The 20,111-nt window shown below is 32.4% G+C and overlaps 1 protein-coding gene across 6 annotated transcripts in view; it reads left to right on the plus strand.

Moving 5' to 3' along the window:
* Positions 1–20,111, plus strand: part of Piezo (piezo) — a 58,483-nt gene that overhangs the window by 19,338 nt on the left and 19,034 nt on the right. For 4 of the 6 annotated variants that reach the window (XM_065370787.1, XM_065370791.1, XM_065370789.1 and 1 more), the window contains 20 exons: positions 39–201; positions 5,758–5,817; positions 6,149–6,181; positions 7,054–7,186; positions 9,233–9,342; positions 9,428–9,694; positions 10,083–10,209; positions 14,503–14,705; positions 14,875–15,020; positions 17,258–17,401; positions 17,486–17,682; positions 17,773–17,915; positions 17,996–18,272; positions 18,349–18,539; positions 18,610–18,811; positions 18,891–18,986; positions 19,071–19,236; positions 19,319–19,504; positions 19,583–19,749; positions 19,845–20,016. In XM_065370787.1, coding sequence (XP_065226859.1) covers positions 39–201; positions 5,758–5,817; positions 6,149–6,181; positions 7,054–7,186; positions 9,233–9,342; positions 9,428–9,694; positions 10,083–10,209; positions 14,503–14,705; positions 14,875–15,020; positions 17,258–17,401; positions 17,486–17,682; positions 17,773–17,915; positions 17,996–18,272; positions 18,349–18,539; positions 18,610–18,811; positions 18,891–18,986; positions 19,071–19,236; positions 19,319–19,504; positions 19,583–19,749; positions 19,845–20,016 — 3,183 coding nt within the window. The remainder of the gene's footprint in view (positions 1–38; positions 202–5,757; positions 5,818–6,148; positions 6,182–7,053; positions 7,187–9,232; positions 9,343–9,427; positions 9,695–10,082; positions 10,210–14,502; positions 14,706–14,874; positions 15,021–17,257; positions 17,402–17,485; positions 17,683–17,772; positions 17,916–17,995; positions 18,273–18,348; positions 18,540–18,609; positions 18,812–18,890; positions 18,987–19,070; positions 19,237–19,318; positions 19,505–19,582; positions 19,750–19,844; positions 20,017–20,111) is intronic. The other 2 variants (XM_065370788.1, XM_065370790.1) reach the window with 2 other exon arrangements.

The following is a 20,111-nucleotide window of genomic DNA, read 5'->3' on the forward strand; positions in this document are numbered from 1 at the left end:
CAAAATCTTGTCTCAGATTCTAATATGAAGTTTTTCAGATACTTCGGTCTTCAAGCTTTGCACATCACTAATTGCAGTCAAGATTCGAGAGTGTATTTGTTAAACAAAGGATTGAAATGGCCATCGTTTGCTCTACCCTTCGCCTTATTAATACTTTATTACCTGTTGATCTACGAATCGAGACTTTTGCTTTTCGTATCGGTAAGTAGAAAATCGGGTACCTGTACTTCAATCTGTGTACCTACTTTTAAAACACACATTTTCCTATTTTGATGGTAACTCATATATATTTTTTTGGATTCATTCGTCGAAGCGACGCTTAATTACTCGTACTACTCATGGTGTAACTGACATAGCATTTTACTTACTTCGTGTAATGGTGATACCTTCTTCTGTGCCTTTAAAGTGTTGCTGTAGCGTTTGTATCGTATCGTGTATACTTAATGGAAAGTATATGTGGAGAAGGACGTAGAACCATGTAGAGAAATGTAGGTAGAAACAATGTATCGATGGGTATAATTAATAATCTCCTATATTAGTAGTTCAAATCTGTTGTCTGTAGCAATGAAGTAGTGCGCTTCGAACGTGTACGTTGACATCAGTTCACAATCTAGGGACACTAATCAATGCCTAGTGTAGAGAGAAATTGTGCATCCCTTCACAGTATTTTTTTCAATGATATTTTTCAGAGTGCTACAGGTTGAAAAGTTGATTTTTCAAATTTTTTCAACTCAAATATCGTTTTTTTTTTTTTTTGGAAAAACTAGGGGTTCTGAAAAAAAATTAATAAAAAAAAAACAAAATTTTAGATCGTGAAATGCACCATCAATGAAGGCAATTCGTTGTTTTCTGAGAATCTTTGTTTTTGAAATATTCTGAGCTGGTGTTCAGGTCTCGTACTCGGTTGCTTTTTTTAAAATTTTGGTTCAAGTAAATTTTTAAAAATTTTACAAAATTTAATTTTCCCAAATTTCGGTTTTACTTTGTGAAGAAAACGAGGAAGAATATTTCGTTCCCCTCTCCCCCCATTCTAAAATCGCCAAAAATCCCGCCTTTTTCAATCAAAGAGCCTCCTTTCTTGCCAAAATTTCTAAAAACTATTGTTCTTGCAAAAAAATCCTAAAAGTCTCATTTTTTTCCGAAAAAAATCCCCAAAGTGAGTATCGCTTTTTTGGCAGGGATTGTCAAAAATTACCAAAAATAGAAAGTCATGTCGAAATGGCAAAAAGTCATTTTTTTCCAATAATTGTCAAAAAATTCATGCTTTTGCAAAAACTTGACAAATTAGCTCGCTTTTTTAGCGAAATTTCTAAAAAATCACACTTTTTCAAACAAAAATTGACCACATCAAAATTTGAGGTTTTTTTGCCAAAAATTATCGAAACGTCCCAATTTTTACCAAAAAGTTATAAACAGCATAACTTTTTTGATACCTACGTAAAAATTGCGAAAAAATATCACTTTTTTGCCAAAATTGTCAACGTCTTTCTCTTCTACAAAAATTCTCGTTGTTAACAAAATTGCTACAAAATCTCTCTTTTTTCGTGAAAAAAATTATCCAAAAGTTTCTCTTTTACTAAAAATTTCCCAGAAGTTCGGCTTTTTACAAAAATTGTCAAAGTCTTGCATTTTTCAAATTTTTTTTGTCAAAAATTTCCGCCTTTGAGCAAAATTGTCAAAATTTTCTAGGAAGTCCTCCCTTTGCTAAAATTATCGTTTTTCTGTCAAAAGTAGCAAAAGTCTTGTCTTTTGCCTTAATTCCCTAAGAAGTCTCATTTTTTGCCAAAAATTGCTAAAAGTTGTGATTTTCTTGCAAAAAAATTAAAAATATCTCACTCTTTTCCAAAAATTTGTCATAATGTGTTGCTTTATTTTTACTAGAAATTGCTAAAAAAAAAAAAAAAAAACTTTCCTTTCGCTAAAATTGTCAAAAGTTTCGTTTTTTGCCAGACACAGCAAAATTCTCACTTTGTTGCCCGAAATTGTCCAAAAATCTTGATTTTTTCAACTAAAAAATTGCAAAATTAACGTTTGACGAAAATCGCGAAGAAGTATCACTTTTTTTTGCTAAAATTGTGCAAGTTTCTATCGTGTTCCATTTTCAGATTTTAATTAAAAACAAACGGTTCTGTTTTTTTTTTGAAAATTTTTTCTGCGTTAAATGTTTTGCCCATGTCTTGTTTCTTTTTTGTTTACATTTTGGGTAATTTTTCGAGATTTTTTGATAGCTTATCAGAGTTACTTTTTTCTGGATAAAATGAGTACAAGCCTGAGGAGAAATTATTGGAAAATTCAACTAAAATTAAGTGTTATCAATGAAAATTTGACTTCTTTTACTTTTTTCTGCATAAAATGAGTACAAGCCCGAGGAGAAATTATTGGAAAATTCAACTAAAATGAAAAAAATGAAGAGAACTAACATTGTAGAGCTTTAAAATCTCTACTGTTTTGTATGTTTGACAAATTGTGAGCTCCAAAATTTCAGTTTTTCAACAATTTAAAAAAGATCATTTTGCAGAACTTCTCGACCGAAATTTTGAAATTTAGGATTTGAGTGATCACGATTTTAATCCAAATATTGCATATGTCTAAATTTTTAGGAATGAGTGGAGGAGCGTGGAAATAGTAAAAAAAAAAAAAAAAAAAAAAAAACTAAAACAGGAGTTAATTGATAGAAATTAAAATTGTATGATAATTTCCAAAATTCAGAGTCCTTGAGCAATTTGAAGGCAAGACAACTGGTTTCATCTTTTCTTTTTTTGATGTAGAAGGCTGATATTTAGCATTTTTTTGCATTTGGAGGGCTCGGATGATCTGGAGTCTCTTGTGGAACAAAATAAATCGATGAGATTTCGAAAAATAGTAAAGAAAATCAGAATCTCATACGTTTTTTTCTAATGTAGGTAATTACCTACTTTATTTTAAAATATTAAGTATGGCTACATTTTTGTAAAAAATAATCAATTTCAAAATTTTTTAATTTTTTAAAAATTTGTCAAAAATCAATTTAAAGTGCTGTTTATTCATCATTTTAATATCGGAGCTTGTCTGAATCTATTTTGAATTTCAAGCTCCAGTCTGCCCCAATTCATGGACCAATTAGTTGGAAATATATAAGTAGGTACAAGAAAGGAAGATATTAAACCTCGATTTTTTGTCAAAGCTTCATCGAAGAATTATCCACGATCTACAATTAGAATTCTCTTCCTAATTTTTTCCGGAATTGTTATTGTTGATCAAAATCGATAACCGATAATGAAGAAATAGGTAACCATTGATTCATCTCGTCATGACTCACGTTCAAAAAATTGTATTCTTGGTCGTTCAACGTACCAAAGTCGATTCAATTTTCAAGTTATAGTGCATTCTACTTGAAAAATTTCGACTAGAAAATTTTTGCAACGATTTCAAGTACATGGAATCGTCGAAATTACTGAAATATTCCGAATATTCCTTCGTAGTGATCCCCTCGTTCATCGCTTAAAACGCGTAACCAGTCGTTCGTTCAGTTGTGTCAATAAAATCGTGTTTATTTGTATAGTGATAATGATATCGTATTACGTTTTATAATGCATAGCGAAAGGTTACCAGAGCTGCTAAATTTACCGGCAAGGAAAAAACACACGATGTGTTTATTTGCGAGCGAGAATCATTCGTCGAACTAGTTCAGTTCGATACTGGATCATCGATTAATTTCAAGTGTTGTCGTATACTCAGGAATATGAGTAATTGGAAACATACAATGTATCTGCAGTACATAGGAATTTTGTGTGCTTATAAATTGTCGAATATTATGGCAAAATCCACGTGCAATATTCTATGTTATTGTATGTATTGTATACCTATAATACGCAGGAATATTTAAAGAAGCAGCCCGAAGGAATGACGCGGCAAATAAAAACCACTCGACTTTCTCAAAAAGGTCAAAAAGGCTCGTTATTTCGTAACAAAACTAACAGATGGCGTCTAGCTACGCGTCAAGTGAGAGTACGCGAAAAAATTTTCATGAAATTTTATACAAAAGTGTGTTTTTTCAAATCACCCGGCTGTTTATAGCAAAATCACCGAGATTTTTCTTCTCATCGCTGCCAAGATGCGCTGTATAAATGCTGTATCGTGCCCTTTATTTTCATCCCGATCTTATTAGTACTTTAGTAATATTGGTTCTTGGTTCGAATAAATTAGGGTTGTGGGGTATCCTGAGTCATAGGTTCATGGTTTTTACATGTGTATAATATACTTAGAGGTATTATAGGTATGTTGGTAATTTGGCGATTCGCTTTGGCTTATAGTAAAAACTGCGTATTGGCTCTTTATGTGCATCGTACAATAGTCGTGGTTCCCTTTTCGCATATAGGTAGGTAGTGACATTTATCGTGGGTAGGGAAAGGGATCGTTGAGAATGGCCAATTTTTATAGTGTCACGGATGGACGTTTAATGGCTTTTTATCATTTTCCGAGAATCCCTCGTGTCTGTATTGACTATGGCACGTTGCCTCGATGACGAATAAATGTCTGGTCAGCTGGTTAAATAATAAAAGGGAACTTTTGTACCCTTTTGTGTTGATGAAAAATTAAGAAAAGGTGAATAGGTATAGGCTTTTTTCTTCCTCGCATTAGTCATAAAAGTTCTGAGAAATCATTTCCAAGGGGTTGTCGTGAGTCGACTCTTTAACAATTTTCTTTCGGCATGTAGAAAAAATTCCTGAGCTGGGAGAAGGGAGGGTTCAGATTTTGGTCATTTCTAGAATTTGAAAAAAAAATAAAATTAACCCCCCTACCGCCCCCTTCCCCTCAATTTTTTTTATTTCAATTTTGATGATTTATTTTGTTTTTAGGTTGGATACTAAAAACATACATAAGTCTCAGATGATATCACAGGGTGTCTACCAGGTCGCGAAAGTCGCGATTTTGAAAAAGAAAAAGATCGCGAATGTTGCGAAAAAGTTGCGATTATTACCTACCAAAAATCACCAAAAAGTCGCTAAAAATCGTCCCCAACTTATAATTTTAAAAACATCCCCCCCCCCCCACACACACACAAAAAATCAATTTCTTGATTTCAATTTCGAATGATATATTTTGTTTTTCAGTTGTATACTAAAAACATACACAAATCTCAGATGATAAGTATCATCAGGGTGTCTACCAGGTCGCGAAAGTCGCGATTTTGAAAAAAAAAGATCGCGTAAGTTGCAAAAAACTTGCGTTTATTATCAGAAATTTTAAAAACATCTCTTATATTATGTCACGTGGGAACTACTGAAAGTTGGCCAAAAACTCCATTAAAAAAAGTATGAACTTTATTGGAAACCCAGGTTTTTTTTTGTTAAAAAATGGGGGAGGGCGTACTGAGAAAAAAGTCGCAAAAGAAATGTCGCGAAAAGTCGTGATTTTTGAGTATCAAATTTTGGTAGACACCCTGTATAAATTATGAAAAAATATGATTTTTGAAGACTCAAAATTCAAATTTGTTATTGATTTTCGATTCGAACGAGAGAATCAATCTTGCTTTTTTTCTGCCCTCAAGTTTAATGTTTGACAATACAATAATTATATACTTTAATAGGTACCTATTTCGTTTATGATTTTTATTACTCATCAACCACGAGACATCAGACGAAGCACACGAGCCAATACTACTAATTAAAAATTAGCTTAATGTGTAAATTTGTATTGGATTTAGGTGTAATAATTCACTTCGTGGCTTTTTGCACTTTTTTTTTTGTTGAAAATCCGAGTGTTTTTGTTTTTTAGGCATTGAAAAAACGTTTGCTTGAAAATGCTGCGGTTCGGAGCCCAAACGAATCAACTCCCGTATGTATCTGAAATGTCGTTACCTATTTAGTTGATATTTTATCTACACAACTCGTTACTGATCGCGATATTCTCTGCGATTGTGTTCCTTTTTTTTTGATGGAAATTGGCGAAAAGAATATCGTATTTTTATGTAAGAAGCCTTTTTCTTTCTTTTTCGGATTCTATATGAGGACATGATTCATCTGCTGTAACCGAAACGGTTTCATTAGTTTCATCTTAAGTTAATAGGAATGTATTAATGGTGTAATGTTGTCTATAACTTGGCATGAAAATGCACGTGTCATCATTTCCATAAAATAATACGCATTTTCACCTTATTTATTCTCAGGTAACGGTTAGAAAAAGGCCAAAATTTTCTCAGGTATGAATGCAAATTTGGTTACGGTTTGGCTTTGATCGATTTTACCTAATTTTTTCTTTTCACTTATTTTCTGTCTGTTTGTTTTTTTTTCTTTTTATTCTGAAATGCATGGGTTTGTTTTTTGATATACCCTTGTTATTTTCGCTCACTAATGAATGGCAAATTCAAAATTTGGACTGCGGGGTCGTGGGGTTAAAAGTGTTTTCATCTTTGTGTATTTTATTTAGGCTATACGACGTTTAAAAATTTGCTTTTAATGATCGATGTGTTTATTTTTTGCTGGAAAAAAACTTTATAGTGAGAATATTGAATTGATTCTGCGTATATAATACATACATATGTCTTTGGTAAGTGATATGAAAAGCTTCGCATGTACACATATTTTGTATCACTTGGAGTTGGATTTGAAATGTATTAATCTTTGGTGAACGTATCAGTATTTTTAGTTTGCACCGCATTTCGAATGTTGCATTTTTTGACAAAGTTTTACGACGTTGATTAGAGAATTGGATTATGGTAGTTTGCATGATGATTTTATTTATTCCTCGATTGCTTTACCTACACATATACTAATAATGATTTCACATAATGATTTTAATTACCCATTTTATATGCGCTGTACCATAGCGTGGATTTTATTGTGGGCAAAATTAAAAGCTAAATGGTGGGAAAATGTTGGCAATTTTTAACGGGAGGAAATTGAGAGTTTTCCAAAATGTATTTTTATTAATGTATAATATCGGTTTAAATTTACTTACCGACACTTTTATGTTTTGTTTGAGTGTTTGCCTTGGTTAATTTTTTGTTCACGATGAGATTACCTACTCGTGTTTTCGAGACGATACGTTAATTTTTTTTATTCGTTTTTGCAGTTGATAAGAGGACGGGAATCTTTGTATCGACGTTCGGCCAATTCAACCATGAGTCAAGATTCCCATGGAAGTATTACCGTTGCTAATACTTCGGAGAAGGAGGTGCCAAAGACTATTGATGAAACTAACGAAGGTTAGATCGAGTTTTTTTTTTTTTTTGTTTGATTTCAATGGAAATGTGTCCTTGATTGTGATTTACAAGCGAGGAAAGAAGTTTCATTTTTCGTGTTAGGTTCGGATTGAGGATTGGTTAATTGGCAACACTGATTGAAATTATTTTTGTCCACTTCTGCGATCATTGCTTCGAATTTTCCCCTTTTTTTTACTCGAAATGTGGCGAGTTTCGATGAAAAATAGTTGGGAAAATGATTTCAAGAAAACGTTGTGAGGTGTTCAGCTCTTCAACGAGGGAACTACTCGGTCATTTAGTCAGCGATCTTACTCATTTTTCTATACCAAAGTATATGAAATATGAACCTAATAGGGTAGCATCCAAAAAATATTGCAGTCGCCCTAACAAAGATTTAGAGTCCTTTAGGATTTTAAGTTCTCTAAGACGATCTAAAAATTGTAGATATTACAAATGATTCCAAAAAGCCCCTTTCTCCTTGCTTACGTTCGAATTAAAATCACGTTTTGACACTGAAGTGAAGTTCATGTTTTGATGGCCAAATTTTTTCCAGAAAAATGTCTCTAAATTCCGAAATTTTCAATTTGGCAACTACAACTCTGGAAATCTTATTTAAAAATGTGCAATTGAGCACCTGCAACTCTAAAAATTAAATTTACTCGAATATTTTTACTCGAAAAATTGTATTCTGGTTCATTTTAATTTTAACGAATTTTTTGAAAAAAATCATGAAGGTATAATTTTTGTGTGTTTTATTGTAGTTGTTTTCTTCATATTAAATTATTTTCGAAACCCCCTCCCCCCTCATTTTCATCCTCCTTCCCTACCTATTTGTAAAATGTATTTTTTCATAAAAAAACAAGTTTTTTTTTTCATTTTTCGTAGTCTTTGCGAGAAAAAGTAACTAAAAATTTCAGTTTTAATGTTATTCGTCAATTTTAAATTGAGTTTATGTCATTTCAAACAATTTGACGCACGTTTTCAGAATTTGTTTGATTTTTACTCTACTCAAAGTTTACCAAAATTCAACCATTTTTGGTATTTATTTGCAAAATTTCATTTTCATCAATTTTTGATCCTTATTTTTGTAATTTTCAAAGATTTTGAAAGAGTATATTTTTCGAGCTTTTTTACGAGATTTCTTTTAAACTCCGTTATGTTATAAGTATAATGTATCAACTTTTGGTCATTCATGACCTTTTAATAAATTTTTAAATAATTTTCACAAGTTTTTGCTCAATTTAACCTGATTTGTTCACATTTACAGTCGTTTTCAATAATGAATTCAATTGCTAATGAATGATTTATTTCTAGCAAAAATTTCGTTGAAGTTTGATGATGTTTGATTAATTTAAAAAATTTTCAATTTTCGAGCCTCGAGGGAATTTTTGCAAAATTTTGTTGAAATTTTGAGTCATTATTATAAATTGCTAATTTTTGAGTAATTTTTACCCCAATTTTACGTTTTTTTATTTTTTTCTGTAATTTTTTTGACAAACATTTTAATCTAATTATATTTTGATCAATTTTTCGCAATTTTCAACATATTTTTCGTTTTTTTTTCAGTCCTTATTTTTTCAAGATTTTGCCTTGATTTTGAGATTTGTACAGTCATTATGATATTTTAACCAATTTTTGCAAAATTTTTTGTAAATTTGGCTCGTTTTTCACTAATTAAATGATAATTTTTAATAATTGCTGAATGATAACTTAATGTATCAATTTTTAGGATAGTTATGCATTAAAAAAAAATTGTTTGAGAATTGTCTGTAATCTAGGTAATTTTTGCAAGATTTTGCTCAAATTTTGAGTCATTTCATCAACCGTTGAACTGCTCGACGTTATTTTCGTGTCATTTAACGAATTTTAATGACATTTTATACGCATTTTTTGGCAAGTTTTGCTCAATTTTACGTAAATTTAATTAATTTCTGTCTCTTTTCACTTATAATCAGTGTTGTCAAGTACCTTAATTTTCATTCGAATAATTCAATCTATGCTTTCGCATTCAAATTATTCTTCATTCTTACGACTTTATTTTGCTTGCAGCTGAAGAATCGTTGAAAGTAGACATAATGGAATATCTAATGGACGCTTTCATTACCGTTATCGGATTCATTACTCGTACCTCGTACATTGGCACAAATATCATCATGATGGTAATTACAATCACTCGAAAAGTTCGGCGTACGATGAAGACAATATTCATAAATATTAATTTTTCGTTTTTTCTCTCCTCTGTAGACCTGGAGTATCACATATCACAGCTGGCTGACGTTCTTCTTACTTCTGGGTGCCATTATTCTATGGATGGTTCCAAATCAAAGACAGTCGATGCTTCGTTCTTCTCCTTTCTTGATATTCTACGCGGAATTCTTGTTACTGTCGCAGTTCCTTTTCGGTATGGATTTGAACAACGACGAATTACCGAGTAAAATATTCAACGTCGATGATCTCAAACAACTGGGTTTCGAAAAGAGTGATTTTCCAGTTGTTCCGTTGGCTGTGAAGGTAGGTACGAGTTGTGGTAATAAATTGGTTTGGTACTCGTAAATCATCGATAATTATTACAAAAGAAACGATGTTGAGTGATGCGGATGTTGGACATCTGCTTCGAGTTATTCGTAGATCGTTTGCGCATTTGTTTATGTAAATACGGTCAATAAATTTTTTGAGAAATTAAATTTTCAATAACAAGTCGAGTCGAAACGATGTCCCTTTCTGTGTTCAAATCCTACGCATCGGGATATGGGAGCTTACACCGTAATAATAAAATTTTATCGATTTTCAAGTTCACAAGTTGTGAGAAAAAATTATTCATCATCGATTTATAAATATGAGATATGTGACGATGAATAAGATGCATTTCATATTCTATTTTTTACCTCTGTTCGTATAGACTCTGTTCACGACCATGTTTTGGATTACGATGCGTCAGTACATGCAGGAAAGACAAGAATCACGTAGTACGTCTACAGTAGCTCATATGATGGCACCGGTACACGTGACAGTTGGTACAGCTACAGGTAAATATTTTTTCTTACTCGTTGATGACGTTCCATAACACGTTAGAATGTTGTGTGTATGTAGAATAGATTTATTAGGAATATATCAAAGTACATAGATAGGTGTCCTTATTACCTCTGAAGTTTTTTTTTTTTTTTTTTTGTTAATAACCCATTTATGATGATCTACCGCGTACCTCGCGTTTCTTAACAGATCGCATATTAGTACATATAAGTTTGAAGTATTTGTAGGTACTTTTATTTAACTAGTCACTGATAACCTTTAGCTTTCAGTCTACGCCTTTATATTGTGTAATTTATCACCGAGGTTTGCTCATGATAAGAGCTTTCAGTACCAGCGAACTAGTTACCGTGACTGGTGCGCGAGACTTAGACATGTCGTGTAAATAGGTATTCCTTACTGCATACTTTCTGTAAGCTAAAACTTGGTTTTCGGGATGAGTCACGTTGTTATTAAATTTTCGTAAATAAACAAATTGGGTAGAATTTACAGTACGTTTCGAAAATGATGAAACCAGATGGACATACGTACGAGAGATTCGATATCCCTGGTATAGTATTTTTCATTTCTTAGTTCAATTCAATTCGAAGGTTTTGTAATCAGTGCTCGTATTTGTGTTAAGAAGTAGATCGAAGGATTTATTCGTTTGTGAAATATTATGTATTGTGAGGATGTTTGTAAATATATTCTAGAGTGAGTTGTGCTTTTATGCAATCGAAAGTTTTGATCGATGGTGAAAATGAGCGGTTTATTTGAAAAATTCTCTCGAGTTGTGCGGATGTGGTTACAAAATTTGCGCGTGAAAAATGTACGAGTATCGAAGATTAGAAGATGCCGACGGTACGATGATCGTTATTGATGTATTTTTGTGTTATTTGTTTTTAATTTATTTATTAGTGGATTTACGTTTGTTTTGATTTGATTTTGGATGAGTTTTGTGATTTTTTCATTGATATTAGAATTTTTTTGCTGTCAATTTTATCAAAATTCGCGATGCCAAGACCGAATAATGAGCTTATCATTTTCAACTGTCGGTGTTTCATAAATAATTGTATAGAAGTTGTTATAATTGCCAAATTTTCTGAGTTAAAATTCAATAATGCTATTTAGTCTACTCGAGGATTCCCGGTTTTAAATTTTGAAAATTATTTTTCGCAAATTCCAATCGTTCATTGTGTCTGTCTCTGTACGGTTTCTTTCAACGATTTTTTCATGATTTTGTTATCGTCTAATGTGACACACTTACGTGCGATAGGATTGGTGACGTGATTTTCAATCACCCCTTTCCTTCTCGCTCTATCTACAGTAAATCGTGCAGAAACGCGTATTTATTCTGGATCTGCGACGGAAAGAAATAATTTCGGATCTGTGTACCTGTGTTGAAAATCATAATCCCCATTTTTGATTGCAGAATCGATTTTCGACCGGTTCAAATGAAAAACGACTGCGAAATAAAGAACCTTGAATTCAAAATTATTGAAAGGTGTCGGTATTTTTTTAAATTGAACCTTGGGTGAAATTTTAGTCCTAGATACAAATCTGTGAGTTCTTATTGGTGAGAAATGACATGAAGTATCGTAAAGTTTTCGTAATCGGCGAGATGTTTGTTGATAAAATGCATCTAATTTACTAAGGAACTAATTTGGTGCACTATTCGATGACTTTTCAATGGGCTTAAATTTAAAACTCGTAATATTATTCTATATTGTGTACTTTTTTGAGACTGTGGAGGAGTGAAGTGAAAAATATGTTGAAAAAATTTTAGGTCACCTTGAATCTCAAATTTTCGAATAGATAATTCAAAATTATTAGTTGATAGGTGTTCAAAATATTGAAATTCGGGATTTTTTCAAAAAAATTAATATTTGGAGCGGTTCTAGCTGACCCAAAAATTGAAAGTTATTGAAATTTTGTTTGTTTGTTTGTTTTTTGTTTTTGATTATTTTCAGCTGTGGAAGCTCTTTACAGTAAGACTAAAATTGTTTGGGAACTGGGAGAGATTTTTTCTTGAAAATAATGTTATTTGGAAGGCTTTTGGCCCAGAACTTGAAAATTTTTTAATGGCTTCTGTTTTACTTGTATTTTTTTCAATTTTGGAGAGCTTTGTACAGATATTATTCTATATTGCGCATTTTTTTGAAACTCTGGTGGAGTGAAGGGAAACATCTGTTGGAAACTTTCTATAGGTCTCATCAAATCTCCAACTTTCTATTTAGAATTTTCGAATAGGCAAAAAAATGATTATTTTTTGTTGTTGGATGCCCAAAATATTGAAATTCAGGATTTTTTCAAAAAGGTTGTTATTTTTAGAGCAGGTTCAACTCAAAAATTGAAAGTTATTGTGTTTGTTTTCTTTTTTTTTCTTTTTTTTTTAAATATTTTCAGCTGCGGAAGCTCATTACAGAAAGACCAAAATTGTTTGGAACCTGGAGAGCTTTTTTTCTTGAAAATAATGTTATTTGAAAAGCTCACAGTATTTAAAAATTTTTTACTGGCTTCTGTTTTATTAATTTTTTTTTTTCAATTTTGAAGAGCTTTATACAGGAGGACCAACATTGCTTGAAGAGCTGGGAGTAATTTTTTATGCAAAAAATGGTTATTCAAAAGAATTTTAATGCATAATATAGGCAAATCAATTCAATAATTTGATTTTTTTTAAAATTCATATACACACTTATATGTAGTATTTTTTTCAATCTTTGGAGACTCTTGGAACTACTTAATTTTCAGAGAGGCTGATTGAGTAAAACCAAGAAAAATTGCGAAAACAAATCAGAAAAATAAATTAGGACGTTCTTTATGTGATTAATGTTTAAAAGTTCTAAAAAATTAGGGAAATGGATCCTGAAAATCAAGAAAACTAATTTATCTGAAAAACTAGACAAACTTTTTGCTTAAAAAATTGATAATTTGAGTCATTTTTGTGACGAACTCTTATGTAATTTTTGAAAAAAGTACTTGAAAAGTCATGATTTCTTTGAAAAAACAAATAAATAATGAGAATAAAAATTTGAAAATTTGACTTAAATGAATTGGACAGAAAAAAAACATAGAAAAGTAAAATATTCAGTGGTGTATCCAGGATGAATTATGGAGGAGGTTTTGTCAAAAATTGTAGTAGGTATGTACTTTCCAGGAAGTTTCTGAAAATACAGCAATATTTTCACCAAAAAAATATTCGTAATTAGTTAATTACTGCTTGAACGAAGTGAGGGTCAACAAATAATGGTCTATCGTTTCTAAAAAAAAAAAAAACAGGGATACTATTTGTATTTTCATGCACTCGGGTGTGTATTTCGGACTTCAGTGAGGGGTGGGGAGGGGTTGAACTCGGAAAACGCTCATGTAGATTAGTCACTGCAAACTACTTAAATATTCAGAGGAGGGATGAAGTATCCTTTTTTGAATAGGTAGCTGAAAAAAAGTTAATCTGTGAGAGGAAGGTTTATCCACATGCAGTAAAGATGTAAAAAATTTGTGTTTTTTTTAATGTAATTCGAAAAACTTTTATCAGCCTCCCTTCCCCTCTCTCTTCGAACTCTGAATTCTTTCTCGTCTTGAAAAGCGACACGGTAGGAAGGCTACTGGACGTTGAAAGCATATTAAAATTTCATTCTACCACCTAAACATTTTGAATTTAGAAACGATGAAGCATAAAAAAAAGTACGATAAACGATCTGACGAGTAGTTCGGTGAAGAAAATGATTCTGCCAAAGTTGAACAGTATTTAAAATGAAAAATACTCTGTAAGATATTTTTTTTTTCATTCCTATCATTCCGCAAATAAAATTACGTATCTTCGTCTTCATTGGTTATATCCTCGTATTCTAATCGCATCTTGTATGCATGATCGACAGTCGAGTCGCCTCATTACTATCTATGTACTTGGAAAAAATTTCACCTATGACTCTCCGCCCATTTAGTTACTCGGTTGAGCTCGAAAACCCCACTAATTAAATAAGTTTCGAATGTTAATTAGCCCTGTAATGTTTATACGTACTATCGTATACCTATTAGCTATACGTACATTCTTATACCTACCTACACTTAGAATGAATTAGTAATTAATCTATTTAGTGCTTTTTTTTAAACGTGTTGAAAAATAATTGCGGACTTCGTTTACAAAATACGACTACATCGTAGGTTATACCTATACCTACCTAAAATTTAAAGTGATGCTATAATAAGCATAATATATTGGTAGATGTCGCGAGTAATATATCGTTCGCGTCGGAACGACGATGTCGATAGTTCGGTATGTTTACATATTTTCCATTGTGATGATTCGACAGCTATGGGAGGAGATCCGACTTCCAAAGGTGGACAAATCATACAGAAATTTGGCGAAAGGATACGTAAATTGTTGACCAAGTTTTGGATATGGATCGTTACCATAACTTTATTCGCCATCGGTGTTTACGGCAGTGGCACGAAAATGACGTTGTTCAGAATCATGTATACAGCTTTGGCGTTGATATTTGTCGTTACATTCCAGGTATGTTGGTACGATTGTTTTGGGTTTACAAATTGTGGGATTCGGATTTTTTTTGTACGTACTTGTATCAATCAGGTACCTACCTGTTCGATTATTCATGATATTAATTATGTATGTACCTAGATGATGTGCAATTGTGCATGTTAATAAAGTATGGATATAATTTCAGTTATCGTGGGTAATATGGAGAAAAATGATGTATGGATTCTGGCTGACGGTGATCATCATTTCGATGATAATATTAGTTATGATATACACGTTCCAGTTCGAAGGTATACCCGAGTTATGGAAGAATATTGGAGTCGGTGAGCAGTGGTGAGTAAAAAATGAACAATTGATTCTTTTTTTTCAAACTCTCAAATTTATTACTGTAGCTGTAGAATACCTACCTACTTAGCTGATTCGAAACCTAAAATAGAATTAAATGAGCGGTTTTTCAAATTCAATCAAGCACAAATTTTTAAAAAATTGTAGTGAGATCTGAAAAAAGACTGGATAGTGATCAGATCTGTTTGAGTGTTTTATCAGCTCAAATTAGAACAGTTTGCAAAATTTAAAGAAAATTCTCCAAAAAAATTTTGAAATACTTGAGTTTGCAAAAAAAAAAAATTTGAAGAGCATTTTAATCATTGAAAATAAGTAGAAATTGATGAAATTTTAGGAAAATTAGGCAAAAATTATCAAAAATTGTAGTAAAGTCATGAAAACGTGTTAAAAAATGGCATAAAAAGTCTACTCGTAAAGGTATCAAAATCATTCAAAAATTGGCAAAAATATGATCGAAATTTCAAGAAAATTTGGCAAAATTTACCAGTTTTGCTTTTGCATGAAATGTCGTAAAAAATGTTGAAAGTGACAAAGAAACACTAAAAAAAAAATTGAAAGCACTGAAAATTACAGACAACTCATGATTGAATTACAGTGAAATTTGGCAGAACTTTCAGTAAGAATTACATGATAAAACATTGTTGAAAACCTGTTGAAAGAGTGTAAAATCATGAAAATATTTTTCAAATCAAGAAATTCTCTAAAAGTGGTGGAATTTCATTGAAATCTGCAAAAAGTTGTATAACACGTCGTAAAAATGTGTTATAATGACATTAAAACATTTTTTTTTAAATCATCAAAATCATTAAAAATTACCTAGGTACTGATAAAGTTTTGGAAAAATTGAGTGTTTACCGGAAATTGCAAAAACATAGAGAAAAACACATTCATATGATAGAAAAACGCTAAAAAAGCATAAAAAAGGCAAAAAAAAATAATTGAAAAAAATTACAAAAAACATGATGAATTTTTGACGAAATTCTCTGAAATTCAGTGAAAGAAAACTGCACAAAAAAATGGCTAAAACTCGCTGAAAATGATAATAAAACACTTGAAAAGCATTATTTTCTCTCAAGTATCCAAAATCACCAAACACTGATGATGGTGATGAAATTCTTTGAAAAATTAGCATAAAATATCGTAAAAACACGTTGAAAATTACAAAAAAAAAAAAAAAACTTGAAAAAAGTATTAAAATTATTTAAAATTGTCAATAACTGATAAAACTAGGCGAAGGTTGGAAAAAATTACATAAAATATCGTAAATTGTGTCAAAATTGTTGAAAAATATGTACAATAAAAAAATTAAAAAATACGTAAATACATAAAAAAAATAGCGAAAATGCAAAATTTACTTGAAACAACGTAATAAGACGTGAAAATTTCATGAAAACACTGACAAAAAAATATTTTTCGATTTTGTTTGATTACCTATTGAAAATTACCTAGAAGTAGGCAATGAAATTTCAGTTACTTATAACGAAAATTGTGTAAAATAAAACGTCGAAACTTGTTGAAATGAAATAACGAAAAATTTGTAAAATATTATTGGAAAATTGTAGGAATTATGTGACTGAATAAGCTTAAAGCAAATCTGTTTGTAGGATTTTTATGAGTATCAATAATTGATGATTCAAAATCAATAATCAAAATCAGAAAAGCTTAAAGTTGAACTTCAACTGTGTCAACTTTTCACGATGAATATAAAAGGTTGAATTGAAGGTTACCATTTGAAAATATAATAAAATTACTATTTGGACATTTTCCCATCTTCCTTTGAACAAAGACGAACTAATTTCAAATTTCTAATGCTAATTCGGGGATGATGAGTTCCGAATATTTATTATTTTTTGACTCCCCCCCCCCAAAAAAAAAAAGATTTGTAAAATTTTCAAGGGTGCTGAGTTGGAAGTCTAACTTCTTAGAGCCCTTGGATGCTGAATACCAATTTGTTTTATATTATCGAAATTATAAGGCTCGTTTTCCCCTTTCCCCCTCCTTGATGGTTCAAAATGGAAATTCTGGTTGTTTCACTAGACCATCGAGGAAAATTTTTCAAAAAAATTTGTACGAAATCGCCATACTTTATATTTGGTTCGAGTTAGCATGGAATGAGCCATAAATAATTTATCGACGTGTATCTTTTTTGTTTATTTAATATTTTCTTCATTTTATATCGATGCATAAAAATAGAAAATTACTAATAATTCTGTTCATTCATTCAGGCAAGAATACATCGGATTAGAAAAAAGAGACACCGGAGAGTTATTCTTCTTCCTCATCATTCCTACATTTTTCGTCATCATCACCGTCATCCAATTGAAATATTTCCACAAAGATTTCCTAATGATATCGGATATCAAAAGCAGGTAATTCTCATTCTACGTACTCGAACCCGAATCTGCCAGAATGGGCAAAAATCGACGAATATCTTCACGAAACGTATTTTGCAGAGGCACGAGTACAACGAGACCTAAATCGAGACCTTCGATCATGTCCGACGACGAATACCCAACTCAAACCGAAGAAGTATCATCGAAAACTGACGGCACTCCTGATGATCTCCAAAGTCCGGAATCGAGTAAAACGCTCGTGGATCCGGAAAATAGTCAGATTCAACCGCCCAGACCATCTTTTCATGTGTTTGGTCGTAAGTTGACATTTCTTATTTCATTCCACGACTCCACGTGTGTAGCATCGTACATATGAAAATTATCATTTCGTGGATATTTTTTCGCAGGTACTCCGAATGTTAGAACTTTACAGACTTTGGATAGGTTCAAATTGTTTGTCAAGAATGCGATCGAAGTGTTGTGGCTTTTCTTGGAATTGCACGTTAAGAAATTCATTCTGGTGTTGGTTATGTTCGTGAGCGTTACCGAGGTCAGTATTTATTAGACGAAATTGAGAAAAAATTAAGTATGAATCATTTGACTGAGAGATGAATTTTTATTTTTTGGCAGGTAAACGCCATTCATTTCGGGTTCGTTTTGGGCGCTGTGTTGGCGATGATGCTGAATTCGAAATTTCAAGATATCGTAATAAGACTGATGTCGGTGAGCGCTGCTGTTATGCTTTTAGCTGAAATGATTTTCCAAATCGATCACTTCCATAGAGAAGACTGGTCGGCTAATTGTACGATAAATAGATCTGTTGTGACGTTGAATGGATCCGATTGGCTAGGACTTTATAAAGTGAGCAGTGATCGTACGACACTTCAGTTGCTGTCTGGATATATTTGTAAGCTCCTCAAAATATTGAATATTCTTCAAATGAAACGAGAACGAAAGTGAGATGATGATTTTTTGCTTCGCAGGGATCATCGTGGCAGTTACAATTTACGTTGTAGTGATCACCAGACAGAAATACATCAGACATTTGAAGGGTAGACCTTTATCTAGATCATTGATATTATTTCCAAGGATCTCATACAAAGATGCCAATGCCGGTGTATTGTCTTGTATCAAATATCTATTCAATTACGGATTTTATAGATTTGGTCTCGAGGTGAGAGAATTACCTTCTCGAAGATTATCTTACAGCATTGGGAATATCTTCTCATCGATTATTTTTTCAGATCACATTTATTTCTATTGTTTTGTTGATTGGAAATCGTTTGAATGTGGCCTCATTGGTGTACGCGTTTTGGCTTCTATTCTTCATGCTTTGCAATCGAGCCACGTTATCGAAGATATGGTACTTCTTCAATTGGTTCGTCGCTGTTACGATCCCTCTACAATACGTAATTATCGTCGGATTACCTCCGGAGCTTTGTTTTGGTAATTTGCGCATTGTTATGGTATCATTTAATCCACCGATGAGTGCGAATTTTACTTTCAAGCGTTGTTTTTTTTATAGAAAAATTCTTCCCGAAGACCCCACTTATGGTAGATGTTTACGAATATTTGTTCTTACCGATCGGCGAACGTAAACCGGATGCTAGTAAACTGATATGTACGCGAAATAAAATCTATAGGAACAATAAGACTGGTATCTTGTTCGAGAGAGCTAATTTGGTAAATTTTTTGTTCAATTTAGGGGATTTCCTGGTGTTATTGTTCGTAACGAGGCAGACAAAGGTATTTAGAATCGAATATCAAGATAGAAACAGCAGTTACGCCGGTGGCTCGAATACTTCCATTACTCACGAGATGGAAAATCCTTCCTACGTTAATCCGATCCCAGATTTTATTTCAGAAAAGAGGCGAGTATTTTAAATTTAAAACTGCGGAGATTTTCCGAGAAAAAAATTGAGAAATGTTTTCAACTATCGGTATTTTCTACAGATCGTATTTAGATATCATCAAACATGGAGTACTGTGCTCGTTGCTGTGGATCTCATGCGCGGTGGTTTTCCTGGCCGGTACACATAGCGTAACGTTGTTCTCATTCGGTTACGTTATGGGTTCGTTTTTGATACTCTGGCAAGGCAACGATTTCTATTTGCGACCAATTAACACAATTTTGAAATGGTCAGTAAATTAATCACCCTACTATGTATGAAAATATCGACTCGTATTTTTAACGGATTTGATTTTTTTTTTGGGCAGGTGGAATCGATTACTCGTTTACAACGTGAGTGTGATATTTTTCAAGGCGTTTTTCCAAATCCCAGGATGTATATTTATGACGTTTATGGCGCAAAACGCTTGCTGGATGGTTCGTTTGCTGGGAATAACGTGTTTGAGAACTTTCGCTTTGCCTAGTTCGATATTAAGTGAGTGTTTTGTATTCGTAAAGCAATGAGTTTTGCTGATTTATTTATTGAGATTCACTTTTGGTATATTTATAAATGTTCTTCATGATGTTCAGGTAGCGACGAAGTTGCTAACAAAGAAACTTGTTCGTTGGCATCGGATCCCGGTGGACTCGGATGGGATGCTTTGTGCTTTGTATTATTGGTGTTCCAAAAGAGACTGTTTTCTAGTCATTATTTCGTCCGGATCGTAGACGAAGCTAAAGCTATGGCTGTGCTGGCGGCGAGGTTAGTATAGTGTTCGGAATTCGGAACCTAGGATTAACGATCATAGGGGGATAAAAATGGTGGTTTGGACCCCGAGAGCTTCGGGGTTGATATTT

This window comes from Planococcus citri, chromosome 1 (assembly GCF_950023065.1).
Source record: "Planococcus citri chromosome 1, ihPlaCitr1.1, whole genome shotgun sequence".
Lineage (NCBI taxonomy): Eukaryota > Metazoa > Arthropoda > Insecta > Hemiptera > Pseudococcidae > Planococcus > Planococcus citri.